A 19,076-nucleotide genomic window follows, 5' to 3' on the forward strand; every position below is an offset into this window, starting at 1 on the left:
CGACGACTTGCCATGGGCGAGATGGCCTTTCTGCTTTGACAAAGGGTTGCCTGGGGTTTTGTCTCTCTTGCACACAACATGGGCAGTTCCTAATCAAGTTTTCTAGTTGTGAAGATAATCCTAACCACCATACAGACATTTTTGCTCTTTCTCTACATCTCACTATGCCCAGATGATCTGCATGAATACATTCCAGACAGTGAAGTTGAAGTGATGCTGGGATGACCAATCGAGTGCCTTTGAGCAAGAAAGAGTCTGCATAGGTTATGTCTTTTTTATATTGCCAATAAGGTAGCATGTACTCTGGGACCTCATTTTTCTCGGGCCAACCTTGCACGCAATAGGACTGCAATTGTTTGCAAATCTTGTCTTTGTCTTGCTCTGCCTGAATAGTAAGCAGGAACTGATCACTTATGGGACAGTTAGAGATGATCTGGTGGACAAACGCTTCTACTTCTCTCTCCAGATCTACCTTTGTTCCATGTTGGTTGTCCTAACCCAGAGGACCCCTCGACAAACAATCTGCCATTGCAAGCTGTTTGCCTGGAATGTACCGAACTGTGTAAGAATATCTCATCAATCTTAGACGGGATCTCTGCAAATAAAATCTTCCAAGTGTAGTTATAAATGTTGTAAGTAATTGACTATGCTTCTCCAATGGAACTTGATAAAAGCCAGAATTAGTGTCTAGCTTTGAAAAGTACTTTGCCCCCGCTAATTGTGATAGTGTAACTTCCACGCTGTGAATGGGGAAATGTGGCCTCTGAACACACTTGTTCAGCTCAGAATAATCACCACAAATATGGACAGTATCTCCTTTAGGAATAACCACTATAGGTGCAACCCATTCTGTGGACTCCGTGACACGCTCTATGATATCCAACTTCAGCAGGCGATCTAACTCTGCCTTCAGTTTACGCAATAGAGGTATGGCCACAACTCTAGGAGTTGGTTGATAACAAAGGGAGTGCAATTATCCTTCAGGACTATTTTAATATCCCCTGCGAATCTACCCAACTATTGAAAAAGACCTGGAAACTATTTTTGCGGATCTATCTGTGACTTTGAGGGAGATGTTATGTTAACAATGTGATTATCGCTCCCTTCCACTGGACACTTGGTTTCGAGTTCTGGTGTGGATGCATAATGAATACTGTTTGTGACTAAGCCTGGAATAAGTACCTGTTTTTCTTGAAAACCATCAATCTGCAACTTTACGAGCCCTGCTCGACCCAGAAGAGGAGTTTGAAGATTAGACAAAACAAATACTTTGTTGTTGTGTTTAATCCCCCTGTGCTCTAATTGTAGCTGTAAGAAGCCCAAAACCCCCAAATCCTTACCATCCGGTCCCTTCAATCTGTCTTTACAGGGGATCACAAAGTCTCTGTACGAAACCGGTACCATGCTGCCAGGAATGCACGTAACATCTGCACCCGTATCTATAAGGAAATTAAATTTCCGCTCAAAGTTTACAATCTTAATGTTCACTTTCCATGGGCTATGCTCTTGTTTAACATTGACTGAATTGCAGGTTAGTCCCCCTATGAAATTATCCTGACTGCGAGGGCTAGCACTGTTACAGTCTGACTCACCTTGATTATCCTGTACACTAAATATCTTGGAAGCACTTGAAGCCTTACACACCACTGCCCAATGCCCCTGTTTGTCACAGCGAAAGCACTTAGCACTTCGTGCAGGGCACCGGGAACGATCATGCTGCCCCTTACCTCAAAACCAGCAGAGTGCTTCCTTGTGTGGAACCGATGTGTTTGTGGGCTTGGTGGAACCGGGAAACTTTCCCAAGGCCGCCGGCTGCTGTATTGTAGCACTGGCCACCTTATCCCTGATGCGAGATGGACCCCAATGAGTTCTGTTGAGTTCCAAACACTCTGAACCACCTTGTTGCAGAAGTCGTGATTGTAGGCTTTGCATCTCCGCTTGTCTGGCTATCAGCACCGCTTCCTCCAACGACAGAGAAGGTCTTAACTGTAATTGTTCACTAATTTTCCGATCTTTCATCCCTACTACAATTCTGTCCCGAATAAGTTCATTTTTTAACGCACCATATTTACACGAGTCCGCCAAAGTATGCATTGAGGTTATGAATGCATCCACTGTTTCAGACCCTTGCACACGGGAATTAAACTTAAATCTTTCAAAGATTATATTCTTGCATGGCTGAAAATGATTCTCAAATGCATTTAAAGCCTCTTCGTAGCTGGTAGGCTGAGGCGAAAAATGATTCCACAATTCTTCTGCTTTCTCGCCTAAGACATACAGAAGAATATCAATCTTCTCCCTATCTGTCCTCTCAATGAAACCAGAGACGGACATGTACCTAGAGAATCGTTGTTTCCACTGCTTCCACAATAATGGCGATGTAAAGTCAAAAGCTGCTGGAGGTTTGAGATTACTGATTCCCTCAAAATAGACGTAAACAATTACCAGTCCGGCAGACCTGAGGAAAGAGTTGTATTGTTTTATTCATCTCCTCAATGTGTGTTATTGTCAGTTTGGCGGACAATTTTCCGTACGATCTTGTCTTTGTGAACTACGCATTTTTTCAATAACTGATTTGGCAAGTTCTAAGGATTCTTGTCTGTTCGTTTGCTTGGTTTTTTTTTTTGACTGGGACAGTGCCATTGTTTCCTTGCTGGGCTTTTACTCCCGATTCTTCTGTCTCGTTCGTGAGGTCGTTTATCTAGCACGCTATTTTTTGTTACTTTATGTGTGTCCGTGTTTACATTTTCACCGACTTGCATGTCATCCGCCCACATACCAGTTTGCAATACATTATCAATTATCGAACCATCCTGTGAGTGTCTAAATTTTTCGTTTCGCGTGGAGTGTTGGTCAGTTGTTTCTCCCGCCTTCGCCTGACGCGCATCGGTCAAAAGCGAGTTCAGATTGACAACTCGCTCCTCAACTGTTTCCGCAGCTGGCGTCTGCACGGGTGGTTCCCGGTCACGCGAGTGTAATGGAGGGTCATCCTCTTCTCCAGAAGACATGACAGTTACGGTAGCCAGATTGCATGAGCTGTCTTCAACCGTGTTCGGAGCGCCCCACCGGCGCGTGGCACGCGCGTCTCTCTCCTGGAGGCTCAGGCAAGCTATGCGTTCGTGCGCAGTGGACTGGCAGTAGCTAAACATTCGCGGTTGTCCCGGGTATATAACTACACCCCGATACCCATCAATTGATACATAGGACGGCATATATTTTTAAATTTCTATTTTCGCAAGACGAGAGATGGAAGCCCCACCACTTTATGTAAATAAAAACCATTTTTTCGTTTTAGAATCTTCTCCACCAAGATGTATCAGTATACATCATAGGTTGAATCTCTTCGGCATAGAAGCCACAGCGAATAGGTTTGTGGTCCAAATCTTCGAGGTAGTAGATCCTAGGCTCTGATTCGCAAATGTAGTTCACAAGGAAAATTTCAGGACTCCAATTCGCAGTGATACCTTTCTCGAAAACACCTTTCTGATTGTAGATTCACATTTTCGTGGAACTCAATTTTTTTTGGTGGAAAACGCTGTTCGATCGAGGTGATCATCCTTTACGTTTTTGGGATTCATTTTCGTAGTAGAGTATGCAGTGGAATTGTATTCAGTTACTAGTTTCAGCAAGATATCCAGCAACTTGTATTTTAATTACCCTTGAACTGTCGCCACATCATGGTGTGCAAAGTTCTGTTAAACCTTTCGACAACTGTGGCTATGACATTACTAATTTTAGAGTAGTGTTTAATGTCATACTTCTTCATTAAAGCCTTGAAGGTCACATTGTAGCGTTCTTTTCCTAGTTCCATTTGAAGGTGCGACGGTACACATTCATCACGCGAGATATTGATCATGGGGTTGGTAATGTCAGTCACATTCTTCGATTTCACATGTCAGTCCAAAGCTAATTTGCTATATACTTTGTTGAACATTAACATGTATTTGAAACCTTTATTCAATCGGTAGTAGGGTATCATCCCAACAAGGTTCGCGTGGAAGAAATCATCAAGTCCACATACTAAGACTTTGCGACGAAGATTTTTTTCGTCTTGCAGGAGCATGAAGTTCAAGTGCGATTCCAATTCAACTTATTGTATGTAGCCAGCTTCCCTCAGTTATTTGAGTATGGAGACTATTTCGTTGATGTGCGATTAGTTTCATGTCAACAATTTCGTTTGGATCATCGCAATACACATAGTAAAAGTTCTGATCACTTTCTAGCTTTTTTAAACCTTTACCATGTACTGCTAGTTCACTAAAGAGATTAGCGAGAATTCCAATTTTTTTCATTATATCCTTCTTTATATATGCTACTTTATGAATCTTTATCATAAAAATCCGCATGAGTTAGTTCAAGAAGTTTTGTTGTACTCTTGAAAATCATCGTGGAAATAGCCTTTAGGTTCCCTGCGAAAGAGAAATTCGTACAGACCTGGTGTCCAGTGTATTTTGTACTCCTTTACACATTAGACATTTCCTGATAAAAAGTATATTTCTTTAGCCCAAAGAAGCACCTATTTTGTTTTCTGTACACCCCGTAGGTCATGTCATTATTCCGACTTGTGAAAGATCTCAGGTACGGCCTGACCATTGCATTAACTTGGTGTCCATGATTCCATATTTCTTCTTGTGCATAGGCTCTGAATTCGTAAAGTCCTCTTCTTCTGAAGCTCGTTCATATTTCTTCTTTTTCCTGTTGGCACGTTGTCATCAACTTCTGTCTTCACACTGATGGTTGGTTCTTCCTTATTTTTAATTTCATTTAGAATACTAGTGATTGGTTCAAATTTCTCATAATTTTACATATCGCGTGCATGTCTGGCACTTATAGAAAGTTAAATTTTTCACAAACAGACTATAGGTCACTGGCCAAGTCCGACATTGTTCTGACTTAAAACTAATTGCAAGACTTTATTTTATACTTTTATTCGTCCGCAGAAACTTCTCCCATGTGGTTAGTAAGATATGTTTTCATTGCCACGTGAATTAGTGATGCATTAAGGCTACTTTGAAAAGTCCTCAAATCATCATGTCTTTGTGCAGTCGATACTTCGACCATGTCACGGATTCGACGAGGCCTTCATGTGCTAGTCGATGGTAACCAGGTACTCTAGTAATTCGTTTTTCGAACTTTCTATTTTTTGAACCATTAGCGAAATATATTTGCTGATATTGTCGTCTTGAGACTTGAGAACATAGTTCAGTAGCACGACTTCTACGACTGATTTTCAAAATGCTATGACGCATGTTTAATGATAAATTGATTGAAAAATTGCCTGTACCTGTCTTTATATAGAGGCCACCCGTTGACTATAAATAGGAATCCGTGCTTGTTTTTCCAGCAAAAGGAGCACGTGTCTTTGAATCCCCGAAATGCCATGTAGGTCTTTACATGATAGACATAAGCATGATGTACATCTAGTTTGTTCATGTGGAAAATTACTATGACATTCACATTGTCACGCAGCAGTTGCTCGGTATTCAACTAGGTATATGTCTGACAAAGGTAAATGCAGTCTACTTTGGCATGGCTTTCCATGGGAAAGTACTTTTATTTTATGCCTTGCTTCTCGCACAAACATGAGATTGGCTCTTACTTCTCTTGGAGACACCAAATTCGAATTATCAGTAAACGAAAAATACTCCAGGCTTCCACCGATCGTAAAATATAGGTCAGGCACTAGTACTTTGACTGTGGCATCGACATGAAATAGAGGTACACGTACTCGTACCGAAGACCGTTTTGTTCCTCCAGAAAACTCAATAGAACGCACGTTTTTCCGCAGTTGAATGGGCCTGTCATAATGCATCGTATGGTAGAAGGCGATAACGAGCCATGTCGTGATTCGCGCGCACAGACTAGGTCGTCTTGCATAATGCGCACATGCAAACACACTTCTTGCTTGACGACTTTCATTGTACTGACGAAATTCTATGAAAGGAAACACATTTATACTTTAACTTCAGTTACGCTTAATGACTTGAAGAGATAAGAACAAAACACATTGGTGATAAATAATTTACTTTTTGAGCTACAAATTTCAGGCTACAGATTCTGTGGTTCGGGAACTAAACTAGCCAAACTACTAGGTCGAGATGAGGTGGGCATTAATTCTCTTGACCAAAAGTGCAAGCAGCATTATTTTGCCTATTCCCTCAGCAAGTATTTGGAATACAGGCACCGAGCTGACGAGATATTGGCTCAGGAAGCCAAGCCATGATTAAATTGTCGATCACTTGACTAGGAGAGAAAATCGCGGTGGGGCGTAACTAAAATCATGAATGCAAAGACTAAGTTAGGAATGGGTACTGGCAGTACCAGGACCAACAAGACCAAGAATAATTCATGCAGGAGTGAAGCAGGCATGCAAAAAGCCGAGAATAAAAGACAGACTATTGATAAGAAGATAACTGGAGGATTTCTTCCTTTGCTTTTGCCTGCATTGGGTTTCCTCGGTGGTCTCATTGGTGTGACGACCGGTATAGTGCGGGCAGTCAACACTTCGAAGAATGAGCGCAAGCAGTTAAAGGAAGCACAAAGACACAATGCCAGCACGGAAGCCTTTGCCATTGGTAAAAAATGGTGCTGTACTCTACTTGAGGTCTCATAAATTAGTTTGAGGCATGACAAAGAAATAAGCATAAAGTTCGAAATTCTCTGCCGAAACATCCGCTCACCAGTATAGATTTAATTAGGTATGCTCGTAAACTGAAAATAGGTTGTACATTTCAGAGGAGTTTTTATGCGAGATAAATTACCCAGAAAACCAAAGACTCGCGAGTATGCTATTATTAATTTAGTTCTGTCGACAGGTCATGGCACACATTTGATAGCATACACGTACATAAAGACTGGAAAAAAAGGCCTAGTACTAAGAGAGTTTCGGTGATTTGAGACCTCCACCAGAACTTAGGTGGTACGTGTGGGGGATAATGTTGAACTACGATTACGAAGCAGAACAGTTGCCTAACCAAATAAAGTGTGTTGACTTGTACCTTGGATCTTTAACTAAAAAAGTTACATTTTTTTGTATTTAAAGACTGTACAGTTATCAAAAATATTCAGTCATGTCAATAACACTTACCTTGGCAAGTCGCACTTCAGAGCTGCGGGCAGTACATTTCCCGCCTCTGAAGTTCGAAGAAGAATTGTGTATTGGACTCGCAGATTTTCAAACTTAAAATTCCATACCGAATATCGACGAAAATACCTGCAAAATCCGCTTCCTGAAAAGTGTTGGGAATGCTCAGGTTTGTACAGTTACCTGTTGGTTCTTACAAAATTGACGAAATTTCAAATTACATCAAGCAAAACTTACCAACTGATGTAGACTTTCAGTTGTGTGGGAACCTGAACTCACAAAAATTCGTTCTAACATGCAGTGAAAATGTCAACTTTACAAAACCTGGGACCATTGGTACGATGATAGGATTCGAACCAAAGTTGTACGATACAGGAAATATATAGGAATCTACGCGAGCAGTAAACATATTGCCCGTGAATGTAATATGAATAAACAGCAATTTGGCAAGTGGAAAATATCTCAAAGGAAGACTAAACAACATGCTACACGAGATTTCACAAATGGTCCCACCAGAATATAAACTGGATGAAGTGTCACAAATTATAATTTACATTCCAGTCGTCATGAAGAGCGCACACGAAGTCGTCGGCAGAAGCACTGAACAGTGAGGATGTGTGGTGAATTTTCTAAATGAAGAAATAACACTTTGTCTTTACTTCAAGCGATGGGCATTACTTTTGTGACATGGAGCAGTTATGAAAGAAATCGCATTGGCATGCAAAGACCGGACATCGTTGCCTTAACTGTCTATTCTTGAGAACTTGATGGACTCTTTATCATAGGTATTTAACTATGGCCTCGATGGAATATGTACCATTGGTGATGCAGACCTCGACAGCACAGCCAACAGCTGCAGTGATTTCAATGAAAGGTGTACCATCGACATCGGGTCTCTGATGGTAGCGATTCCGGCAGCAGCGAAGATCCTGTTGACAACAGCTGCATCTGCTGTTCCAGCACTGCAGGAGATGTGTGCAGAATCGACAGCAGAGGAAACATCGACAAGTGCTGTTCCATCAGTTGAAGTTTCGTCAGCAATCTGGGATACTTCGATGTGTAGTGGACATTTATTGCATTTTTCGACGCCCAGTTCAGGTGCTGTGGTACCTCTTCCACCACAACTTCCAGTGCTTATCTTTATTAAAAAAGCAGATGTCCAAATAATGAACAAAGAACAGTTTCAGTGCTTCTAGTGTAATAAACAATTTGGATGCCATGATAACCTTAAAAGGCATCTTTTAACATGCAGTAGTCTCTGACCATGTCTCGGGACACATATAAGGGTGGCAAATGTGATAAGGTATTTTCACACTGTAACAATCTGGGTAGTCACCCCAAGATGTGCTCAGAAATACAAACTAGTGCTAGTAAGCTACAATACTATCAGGGATCATAATTTATTGTTTTTCTTGAGACGAACTTCGAAAAAAGAGCAGTAGATAACTGTCATAATATAAATGAACAGTTTTGTTTGAAATAAAGAATGTTGGCACGATTTGTTGAGGGAAGTTACCAAAATTGTGGTAATAAGAGGTATTACGCTATGGAGAATGAGTTAAAATGGATTTCCTCCGCAAGAAGCGCATGTCGGCCAGTGACGTCGGCAGGTGCGCGCACCGCGAGAGGCTGCGGCCTCAGGGCCGTGCGGCGAGAAAAAGGAGAGTCGCCGGCGAGGAGGGCACAGGATCGGACGGTCCCAAGGATATAGGAGGTGCCGGGCTGACGTGGTCATGGGTCAGCATGATGAGGACGGTCTACCTGGATTGCACTGGCCTGGACTCGAGTGGGACAGCCTACACAGGAGTGTCCGCCGCGCAGCGGGACTCGATGACACGTGGAACTGCATGAGTGTAACAGGTCGCTGACATCTCGGCTCGGGTTACGTATCTGCGAGGAGCTCACCCAGCCTCCACGCCGAAGGAGTGTGACGTCGTCGTCACTGCCGCAACGGAACCATCGTCGCGGGAGCCCGGGAGACTGCAGATACTGAGGTTGTCTAGCCCCGAGGATAGCAACTTAGGAGGATAGGAACTTCTGCAATATAAAGTTAAATTTAATATGGCCCAAATTGTAGTTTATAAATAATTGAAATTCATTTCGCGTATAAATAGCATGTACACCCACCGAAAATTTTAAGTAAGATTACCCTTTATTTTCGGATTTGATTTTCGGTCCAAATGTTTTCCTTTTTGGGCGTTATTTTCTTTTTTACTCACTACGTACGATTGTTTCCTCTGCGGAATGTGGGTCCAACTCCACCCCCAGATTGCGGTTCATCGTCTCTTCTGGCCCAACTCATCTGATGGATCGGCTACCAAATTCTCCGCGTAAACTCGGACCCTGTAGTCCATTTTTCACACGTCCCCTTTCTCTTGGGCTCGCCTCCTATCTTTTCGACCGTGCATCAGGAACTAGAAGTGGCTCTGACATGCAGTACTCGAAGGGAATGGCAGATGGCGTCTCGAGCAGAGGAGTAGACATGGGGCAGGATCATGTAGTGTACGGCCAGAGAGGTGGCGCCTCCTAACACAGAATAACGCGAGTACAAGGGAAGGGGCACAGCACCCAACAGATGGCATGGTGCTGCGGAGAGACGGGAGGGAGAACAGGAGGGGGTCTAGCAACACTAGGACCAGGGGGAGGAGCACAGCACTGCGCTCTCAGAAGAACAGGATGAGGGCGTGGAGGGGCGGGAGGATGACCAGGAGGGGGTCTAGCAACACTAGGACCAGGGGGAGGAGCACAGCACTGCGCTCTCAGAAGAACAGGATGAGGGCGTGGAGGGGCGGGAGGATGACCAGGAGGGGGTCTAGCAACACTAGGACCAGGGGGAGGAGCACAGCACTGGGCTATGATGAGGGCGAGGAGGGGCGGGAGTGTTGGCGCTGCGCTCAGGCACGGAGGGTGCATCGAGGCTACTCCGAGTGTTGGCAGGCGTGCCTGGTCGTGCCGGAGGAAGGCACGGTGCCTGCGTGTGAGGACATGCTGCCCCGGCGAGGGACTGTGTAGCACTGGCCGGGTGCTGCCGACTGGGCAGAGCTTGAATTGGGAGGGCTCCTATGGGGGAGCTGAATTGTTGTCCCTTGTAAGGGCAGCCCATCAGTATTTTTCTGGCAAAGGTTTGTCTGTACAGCGACTGGAAGGGCAGCCCATCCAATTTCTGAAAACATGTTTCTTTAAGTGTTTAAATAATCCTGAAAACTTGCCCCTTGTAAGGGCAGCCCATCAGGATTTTTCTGACAGTGGTGTTTTTGGAAGTTTGTATGAATTTTCACCCCTTGGAAGGGCAGTCCTTCAGGATTTTTCTGACAGTAGTGTTTTTTAAAGGTTGTCTGAATTTTTGCCCCTTGGATGGGCAGCCCTTCAGGATTTTTCTGACAGTGGTTAGTTTAGTTTAGGTTAGGTTAGGTTAGGTTACTTTACAAACTAACCACTGTCCAAGGGGCAACAATTCAGGATTATAAAAATACAAAAATAGACACATTTTAAGATACTGGAAGGGCTGCCCTTCCAGTCGCTTTACAAACTAACCACTGTCAGAAAAATCCTGAAGGGCTGCCCATCCAAGGGGCAATAATTCAGACAACCTTTCAAAAACACTACTGTCAGAAAAATCCTGATTGGCTGCCCTAACAAGGGGCAAGTTTGCAGGATTATTTAAACACTTAAAGAAACGTGTTTTCAGAAATTGGATGGCCTGCCTTTCCAGTCGCTGTACAAACCAACCATTACCAGAAAAATCCTGAAGGGCTGCCCTTCCAAGGGGCAGCATTTCAGTCGCCCTGCTCCTATAAGAAACAGTAGAATTTTTTTTTCAAATCAGAGCCACTTAATGCTCGTTAAACTATTGAATAAATGAACAGGATAAAACTGTGCAGACAAATCACTGATTTGCGGCATAACACATAAGGAAAAATAAATTAATATTAAACTTGCAACTAACCGTCAAACTTATAAACTCTTTATTTTAATGCTATTAAATTTACAGGATTTTGGTTGATCAGTCAGCCAGTGCGCAGATAAACTGAAAAGTCAATTTCTTTATATTTCAAGGGTGAACGGTTATAATGAAATTTGCTTGATTTTACAAGTATATAATAAAACTTATATAGCCTATATAAACATTTATTGTCTTTGGTTTTTTGACCACAATATTCCTCCTGGGTTTAAATTGGCTCTTGGTAGCTTTATCAACAGATGAACAGGATTTGTAACAACTGAGAAAAGTACTTAAGAAATTGTAGTAGAGCTGATAAACAGCTTATTACTGAACATCTGTGTTTTTACAATGAATAATATTTCGTGACCCAAACCATATTAGCCAACATCATAATTCATTGAACATTCTTATAGCAAACATGAAATTTAAAGTGGAACCATAAAATTGGTACCTGGATAACTAGAATTTGCTACTCACCTTAATCCCCGTATTATGTGTACTTGAAAAGTGTCCGAGAAGTAAGACTGTTTTGCATGCTAGACTATATTGTTGTTGGAGTGGGAGGAACATTTAGTAACTGATTTCACGAAAGAAATTTTTTCTCGCCTAACATTGCGTTAGACATTGACTGATTAAATCTGTGAAACACGTTAAAATTTAGTACTTAGGATCTTAGAAATAATTGCAAGTAAAAACAATCAACCCCAGGAAGAGATACGCACTAACAATGAACAGTGGATTAAGTATATTAAAAACTTGTATGATCATTAACATGATTTTTCTTTAAATGTATATATTCTCATATACCAACTGATAACATATACAGATAATATTTTAAGTTAAAACAAGCTATAAAAAGTTGGAAAGTTGATACATAATTTAAATGAAATATTTTTTGTAAAAGTTATACTGGTTCCATCTGCGTGTGTGTTTCAGATATCTGACCCTGAAGTCTGCCATGGCGTCCGAGGCAGATTACGTGTTCATTCCAGAACTTCCGGAACCCGAAAACTGGCAGGAGACGTTGTGCGAAAAGTTGAAATACGTGAGTTTACAAGCATTAGTAGAAACACTTCATTTGCGTGTAATTAATATGAAATTACAACATGGATAATGGCAAATACATCACATTAAAAAATGTTTATATAAATGACACTACATGACCGAAGCAACCTTCATGTTAAAATATACGTGAAATTACTTTACACATCATATTGAAACGATACATCCTATAAGCAGAAAACAACCAAGTAGAGCATGACAATTTTACATGTTGCAAATAAATTCATTTTATTGTATTCCTACAAAACCATTTTTTTTTTTATCTTTTTTCTCCAAACTCCATACACTAAGGAATTGTTTGTGCACTCCTGTATCTGAGTTGCTCTTGCATTTGTGTGATTCCAGCATAAGTTCTGGAACGGATCTTGTAGATGTAAAAACATCGAATAGTAAACCCTAAATAACATACTGCTACAAAACTTTTAGTTAGTAAAATTATTAAGGTACTAAAGTCCTAAAGTATTTGAAAAAATAATTCTACACTTATTCTGCTGCCTGAATTTATGAAGGTGGTGGATTTTTTAGAAAGGTAAAGAGATGAAATATTAAAGTTCAACATGTCTTAGCATTTAGAGTCTAAACCATCGGTCAGCAACAGGCGGGCCACGAAAGGTCGAACCTCGGACCGCCAAATATTGTAATGTATCGTATACCAAGTATAAATTAATACCTATATAAGGTAAACTATAAATTTATTAATTGAAATAATATGTTTAGACACATAGAATCTAAGTACTTATTCTATTTTAAGTTGCCTAGTTAACCTGTTTTACAAGTACCTACAACTGATAGGGTTTGATTAGTTTCCTATTTAGCCTGTGTGTGTGTGTTTGTGCGAATTAGTTATAACTGATGTCATTTAAATATTTTTTAAATCTTTGTTATGCACACGAAACATCCATGGATTGAACTACGTACCATTGTTATGGAGCTATGTGCGGGAGCATGTCACAGCGCCCCGCGCACTTGCCTGGCTGCGGCGCGCTGTTGAATCAAGGTGAGCAGGGTGCGGGCGGGGGGCGGGGGGAGCAGAGGCCAGTCGTCAGTCGCAGCGCAAACCACGGAGCAACCGCTCATTTGTTTTGTGATTTGTCGCGTTTGCGTTCGTTTAATAAAAAATATTTTTGTACCTAATGTTAATATGGATCCTAAAAAGCGAAAAGTGGACAGTGAAAATAGGAGGTTTCTGGCAGAATGGACTGAACAATATTGTTTTACGCTGCCTGATAGGCCTCAAGCGGTTCCAGTGTGCCTTATAAGCAATAAAACTGTCGCTATTGTTACAAGTGGAAATTTTAAGTGACACTATGAAACAACTCATCAGCAATTCCACAAAAAACTTTCCTCTTGGCAGTGAGGCTCGTAAAGAAAAACTTCAGGCATATCTCAGTTCTTACAATAAAAGCACAAAATTACTTGTTCGTTGCATGAGCGAGCAAGAAAAATCCACAGAAGCAGCGTTACGTGTGTGCTGGACGCTTAATAAACACCAGAAACCATTTTCAGATTCTGAGATAGTGAAGGAATTTATGTTGGCAGTAGTCACGGCACGTTTGAAGAAAAAAAAAACATGTCGCTGCAATTCAAAGTATTCCATTGTCAGCGAGAAGTAATACACGAAGAACTGAAATTTTAGCTGCTGATATTAAAAACACTCTTCTCAAACTTCTGCAGAAGGCACCTTGCTACGCCATAGCCTGGAACACACTGTCAGACCTGTCTGTATCACGCACGCCTAGACTGACAGCGTCTGGGGAACCCGCTAGCCTATACACCGTCCTGTTAAAGGTTACGTTAACAAAGCTCTTTATGAATCGTGGATCTTCTAGTAATAAAGGAAGTTTTTTTCTTTATTTGAAATAATTTTTGCATAGGTTTTTATTAACGTTAATGACTGCATCTTGAAATTTTTTTTATCGTCCTATAACAAATATTTTCTTCGGAAAATGATTGTATTAAACCTGAAGTGTATGTCACTATAAAACACGATCAACACTCTATGTAGGATAAAGTGAAACTAAGTAACTAAAACATCATAAGGGAGCTTGAACTCTAAAATATGAATATAATGAAAATGCTGCGAATACCTGAGTTCAATTTTATTTTTCCATATAAAATTTAGAAATTCACATTTTCTGGCTAATCCTCATTACATAACGTATTGGACTAGCTGTTACTGTAACCATTAGCGGAATCTTAATGAAGTTCAACCCCCGTAAGGAATTTGAGATCAATCAATAGGTCATAAACATGTTTCGTTATTTCTGGATAACGGTGGTGACTTACATAACATCTTGGTGGTGAGATAAGTCTTCAATGCATGCAAATTGACAAGTTCGTTCTCCTTACGCCTACACAATGCTGGAACTGTCTTTAGAGTATGGGGGGGTGGGAATTGTAGGTGGGGCGTTATTTGATAACAATATTTTTAGCATACAGTTGAAAGTCATATTGTTACGATCTCAAGACAAGGCCACAAATGTAAAATGTTTAGTAATAAATTTGTAAATATTAATAATTACATAACTATTGAAAAGGTATATCTTAATTATAATTTTTGGTAAAATGTGGCATTTAACATAGTTTTCAGATAAATTGTTGGCAAACAATGCACACTTACAAAACCTTTAGTGTATCCTGCTATGTCATTGACTGAAACATTAAAAGTGATTTCATATTCAGGTATTAGTGGGATTTCAGAGTTTTAAAAATGTAAAATGTAAACACTAATTAAGACTTAGTAATTCATCCGTAAATTTAAAAATCCTTAAATCAAAGTCATGGCCACGACAGGGATAGATTAATCACATTAAATTATATCACTGAAATGATGAAGATTAAATGTAAACGTATATTAGATAGAAAAAATTTGGAATAAGTTAAGCTACGTTATTTAACATGGTGCTACAATAAGATATAGCCACTTTGATTGTTTTTTTTAATTTATTTCTGTAAAATACTATTAAGGCATTAAATTATTAAATATAATTAGCATTTGTACGAAGCCAGCCATTCATTAAATTGCTATAAATGCCTGAAGGTATGTGGTGTTGGGCTTGCCTGGCTGCAGGACTTGAGACAGTCCCCAAGCGCTCAGTGGCTGCGGGGCTGCAGAGGCGCAAGAGGCGCACTAGCTGAGGATGTGTCTGCAGGAGCGCATGAGGCGCACTAGCTGAGGATGTGTCTGCAGGAGCGCGAGAGGCGCACTAGCTGAGGATGTGTCTGCAGGAGCGCGAGAGGCGCACTAGCTGAGGATGTGTCTGCAGGAGCGCGAGAGGCGCACTAGCTGAGGATGTGTCTGCAGGAGCGCGAGAGGCGCACTAGCTGAGGATGTGTCTGCAGGAGCGCGAGAGGCGCACTAGCTGAGGATGTGTCTGCAGGAGCGCAAGAGGCGCACTAGCTGAGGATGTGTCTGCAGGAGCGCGAGAGGCGCACTAGCTGAGGATGTGTCTGCAGGAGCGCGAGAGGCGCACTAGCTGAGGATGTGTCTGCAGGAGCGCGAGAGGCGCACTAGCTGAGGATGTGTCTGCAGGAGCGCGAGAGGCGCACTAGCTGAGGATGTGTCTGCAGGAGCGCAAGAGGCGCACTAGCTGAGGATGTGTCTGCAGGAGCGCGAGAGGCGCACTAGCTGAGGATGTGTCTGCAGGAGCGCAAGAGGCGCACTAGCTGAGGATGTGTCTGCAGGAGCGCGAGAGGCGCACTAGCTGAGGATGTGTCTGCAGGAGCGCGAGAGGCGCACTAGCTGAGGATGTGTCTGCAGGAGCGCGAGAGGCGCACTAGCTGAGGATGTGTCTGCAGGAGCGCGAGAGGCGCACTAGCTGAGGATGTGTCTGCAGGAGCGCAAGAGGCGCACTAGCTGAGGATGTGTCTGCAGGAGCGCGAGAGGCGCACTAGCTGAGGATGTGTCTGCAGGAGCGCGAGAGGCGCACTAGCTGAGGATGTGTCTGCAGGAGCGCGAGAGGCGCACTAGCTGAGGATGTGTCTGCAGGAGCGCGAGAGGCGCACTAGCTGAGGATGTGTCTGCAGGAGCGCAAAAGGCGCACTAGCTGAGGATGTGTCTGCAGGAGCGCGAGAGGCGCACTAGCTGAGGATGTGTCTGCAGGAGCGCGAGAGGCGCACTAGCTGAGGATGTGTCTGCAGGAGCGCGAGAGGCGCACTAGCTGAGGATGTGTCTGCAGGAGCGCGAGAGGCGCACTAGCTGAGGATGTGTCTGCAGGAGCGCGAGAGGCGCACTAGCTGAGGATGTGTCTGCAGGAGCGCAAGAGGCGCACTAGATGAGGATGTGTCTGCAGGAGCGCATGAGGCGCACTAGCTGAGGATGTGTCTGCAGGAGCGCAAGAGGCGCACTAGCTGAGGATGTGTCTGCAGGAGCGCGAGAGGCGCACTAGCTGAGGATGTGTCTGCAGGAGCGCAAGAGGCGCACTAGCTGAGGATGTGTCTGCAGGAGCGCAAGAGGCGCACTAGCTGAGGATGTGTCTGCAGGAGCGCAAGAGGCGCACTAGCTGAGGATGTGTCTGCAGGAGCGCAAGAGGCGCACTAGCTGAGGATGTGTCTGCAGGAGCGCAAGAGGCGCACTAGCTGAGGATGTGTCTGCAGGAGCGCGAGAGGCGCACTAGCTGAGGATGTGTCTGCAGGAGCGCGAGAGGCGCACTAGATGAGGATGTGTCTGCAGGAGCGCGAGAGGCGCACTAGCTGAGGATGTGTCTGCAGGAGCGCGAGAGGCGCACTAGCTGAGGATGTGTCTGCAGGAGCGCAAGAGGCGCACTAGATGAGGATGTGTCTGCAGGAGCGCGAGAGGCGCACTAGCTGAGGATGTGTCTGCAGGAGCGCAAGAGGCGCACTAGCTGAGGATGTGTCTACAGGAGCGCAAGAGGCGCACTAGCTGAGGATGTGTCTGCAGGAGCGCGAGAGGCGCACTAGCTGAGGATGTGTCTGCAGGAGCGCGAGAGGCGCACTAGATGAGGATGTGTCTGCAGGAGCGCGAGAGGCGCACTAGCTGAGGATGTGTCTGCAGGAGCGCATGAGGCGCACTAGCTGAGGATGTGTCTGCAGGAGCGCAAGAGGCGCACTAGCTGAGGATGTGTCTGCAGGAGCGCGAGAGGCGCACTAGCTGAGGATGTGTCTGCAGGAGCGCGAGAGGCGCACTAGCTGAGGATGTGTCTGCAGGAGCGCAAGAGGCGCACTAGCTGAGGATGTGTCTGCAGGAGCGCAAGAGGCGCACTAGCTGAGGATGTGTCTGCAGGAGCGCAAGAGGCGCACTAGCTGAGGATGTGTCTGCAGGAGCGCAAGAGGCGCACTAGCTGAGGATGTGTCTGCAGGAGCGCAAGAGGCGCACTAGCTGAGGATGTGTCTGCAGGAGCGCGAGAGGCGCACTAGCTGAGGATGTGTCTGCAGGAGCGCATGAGGCGCACTAGCTGAGGATGTGTCTGCAGGAGCGCGAGAGGCGCACTAGCTGAGGATGTGTCTGCAGGAGCGCAAGAGGCGCACTAGCTGAGGATGTGTCTGCAGGAGCGCAAGAGGCGCACTAGCTGAGGATGTGTCTGCAGGAGCGCAAGAGGCGCACTAGCTGAGGATGTGTCTGCAGGAGCGCGAGAGGCGCACTAGCTGAGGATGTGTCTGCAGGAGCGCGAGAGGCGCACTAGCTGAGGATGTGTCTGCAGGAGCGCAAGAGGCGCACTAGCTGAGGATGTGTCTGCAGGAGCGCAAGAGGCGCACTAGCTGAGGATGTGTCTGCAGGAGCGCAAGAGGCGCACTAGCTGAGGATGTGTCTGCAGGAGCGCGAGAGGCGCACTAGATGAGGATGTGTCTGCAGGAGCGCGAGAGGCGCACTAGCTGAGGATGTGTCTGCAGGAGCGCGAGAGGCGCACTAGCTGAGGATGTGTCTGCAGGAGCGCGAGAGGCGCACTAGCTGAGGATGTGTCTGCAGGAGCGCGAGAGGCGCACTAGATGAGGATGTGTCTGCAGGAGCGCGAGAGGCGCACTAGCTGAGGATGTGTCTGCAGGAGCGCATGAGGCGCACTAGCTGAGGATGTGTCTGCAGGAGCGCAAGAGGCGCTCTATCTGAGGATGTGTCTGCAGGAGCGCAAGAGGCGCACTAGATGAGGATGTGTCTGCAGGAGCGCATGAGGCGCACTAGCTGAGGATGTGTCTGCAGGAGCGCAAGAGGCGCTCTAACTGAGGATGTGTCTGCAGGAGCGCAAGAGGCGCACTAGCTGAGGATGTGTCTGCAGGAGCGCAAGAGGCGCACTAGATGAGGATGTGTCTGCAGGAGCGCATGAGGCGCACTAGCTGAGGATGTGTCTGCAGGAGCGCAAGAGGCGCTCTAACTGAGGATGTGTCTGCAGGAGCGCAAGAGGCGCACTAGCTGAGGATGTGTCTGCAGGAGCGCAAGAGGCGCACTAGATGAGGATGTGTCTGCAGGAGCGCATGAGGCGCACTAGCTGAGGATGTGTCTGCAGGAGCACATGAGGCGCTCTAGCTGAGGATGTGTCTGCAGGAGCGCAAGAGGCGCACTAGATGAGGATGTGTCTGCAGGAGCGCATGAGGCGCACTAGCTGAGGATGTGTCTGCAGGAGCGCAAGAGGCGCTCTAACTGAGGATGTGTCTGCAGGAGCGCAAGAGGCGCACTAGATGAGGATGTGTCTGCAGGAGCGCATGAGGCGCACTAGCTGAGGATGTGTCTGCAGGAGCGCAAGAGGCGCTCTAACTGAGGATGTGTCTGCAGGAGCGCAAGAGGCGCACTAGATGAGGATGTGTCTGCAGGAGCGCATGAGGCGCACTAGCTGAGGATGTGTCTGCAGGAGCGCAAGAGGCGCACTAGCTGAGGATGTGTCTGCAGGAGCGCAAGAGGCGCACTAGATGAGGATGTGTCTGCAGGAGCGCATGAGGCGCACTAGCTGAGGATGTGTCTGCAGGAGCGCAAGAGGCGCTCTAACTGAGGATGTGTCTGCAGGAGCGCAAGAGGCGCACTAGCTGAGGATGTGTCTG

The 19,076-nt window shown here is 44.9% G+C and overlaps 1 protein-coding gene across 1 annotated transcript in view; it reads left to right on the forward strand.

Moving 5' to 3' along the window:
* Window positions 1-19,076, forward strand: part of LOC134542640 (ATP-dependent 6-phosphofructokinase-like) — an 82,030-nt gene that overhangs the window by 9,741 nt on the left and 53,213 nt on the right. Inside the window, exon 5 of the mRNA XM_063387044.1 lies at window positions 11,964-12,072. Within this exon, the coding sequence (XP_063243114.1) occupies window positions 11,964-12,072 (109 nt within the window). The remainder of the gene's footprint in view (window positions 1-11,963; window positions 12,073-19,076) is intronic.

Source organism: Bacillus rossius, assembly GCF_032445375.1.
Source record: "Bacillus rossius redtenbacheri isolate Brsri chromosome 9 unlocalized genomic scaffold, Brsri_v3 Brsri_v3_scf9_1, whole genome shotgun sequence".
In the NCBI taxonomy this organism is placed as follows: domain Eukaryota; kingdom Metazoa; phylum Arthropoda; class Insecta; order Phasmatodea; family Bacillidae; genus Bacillus; species Bacillus rossius.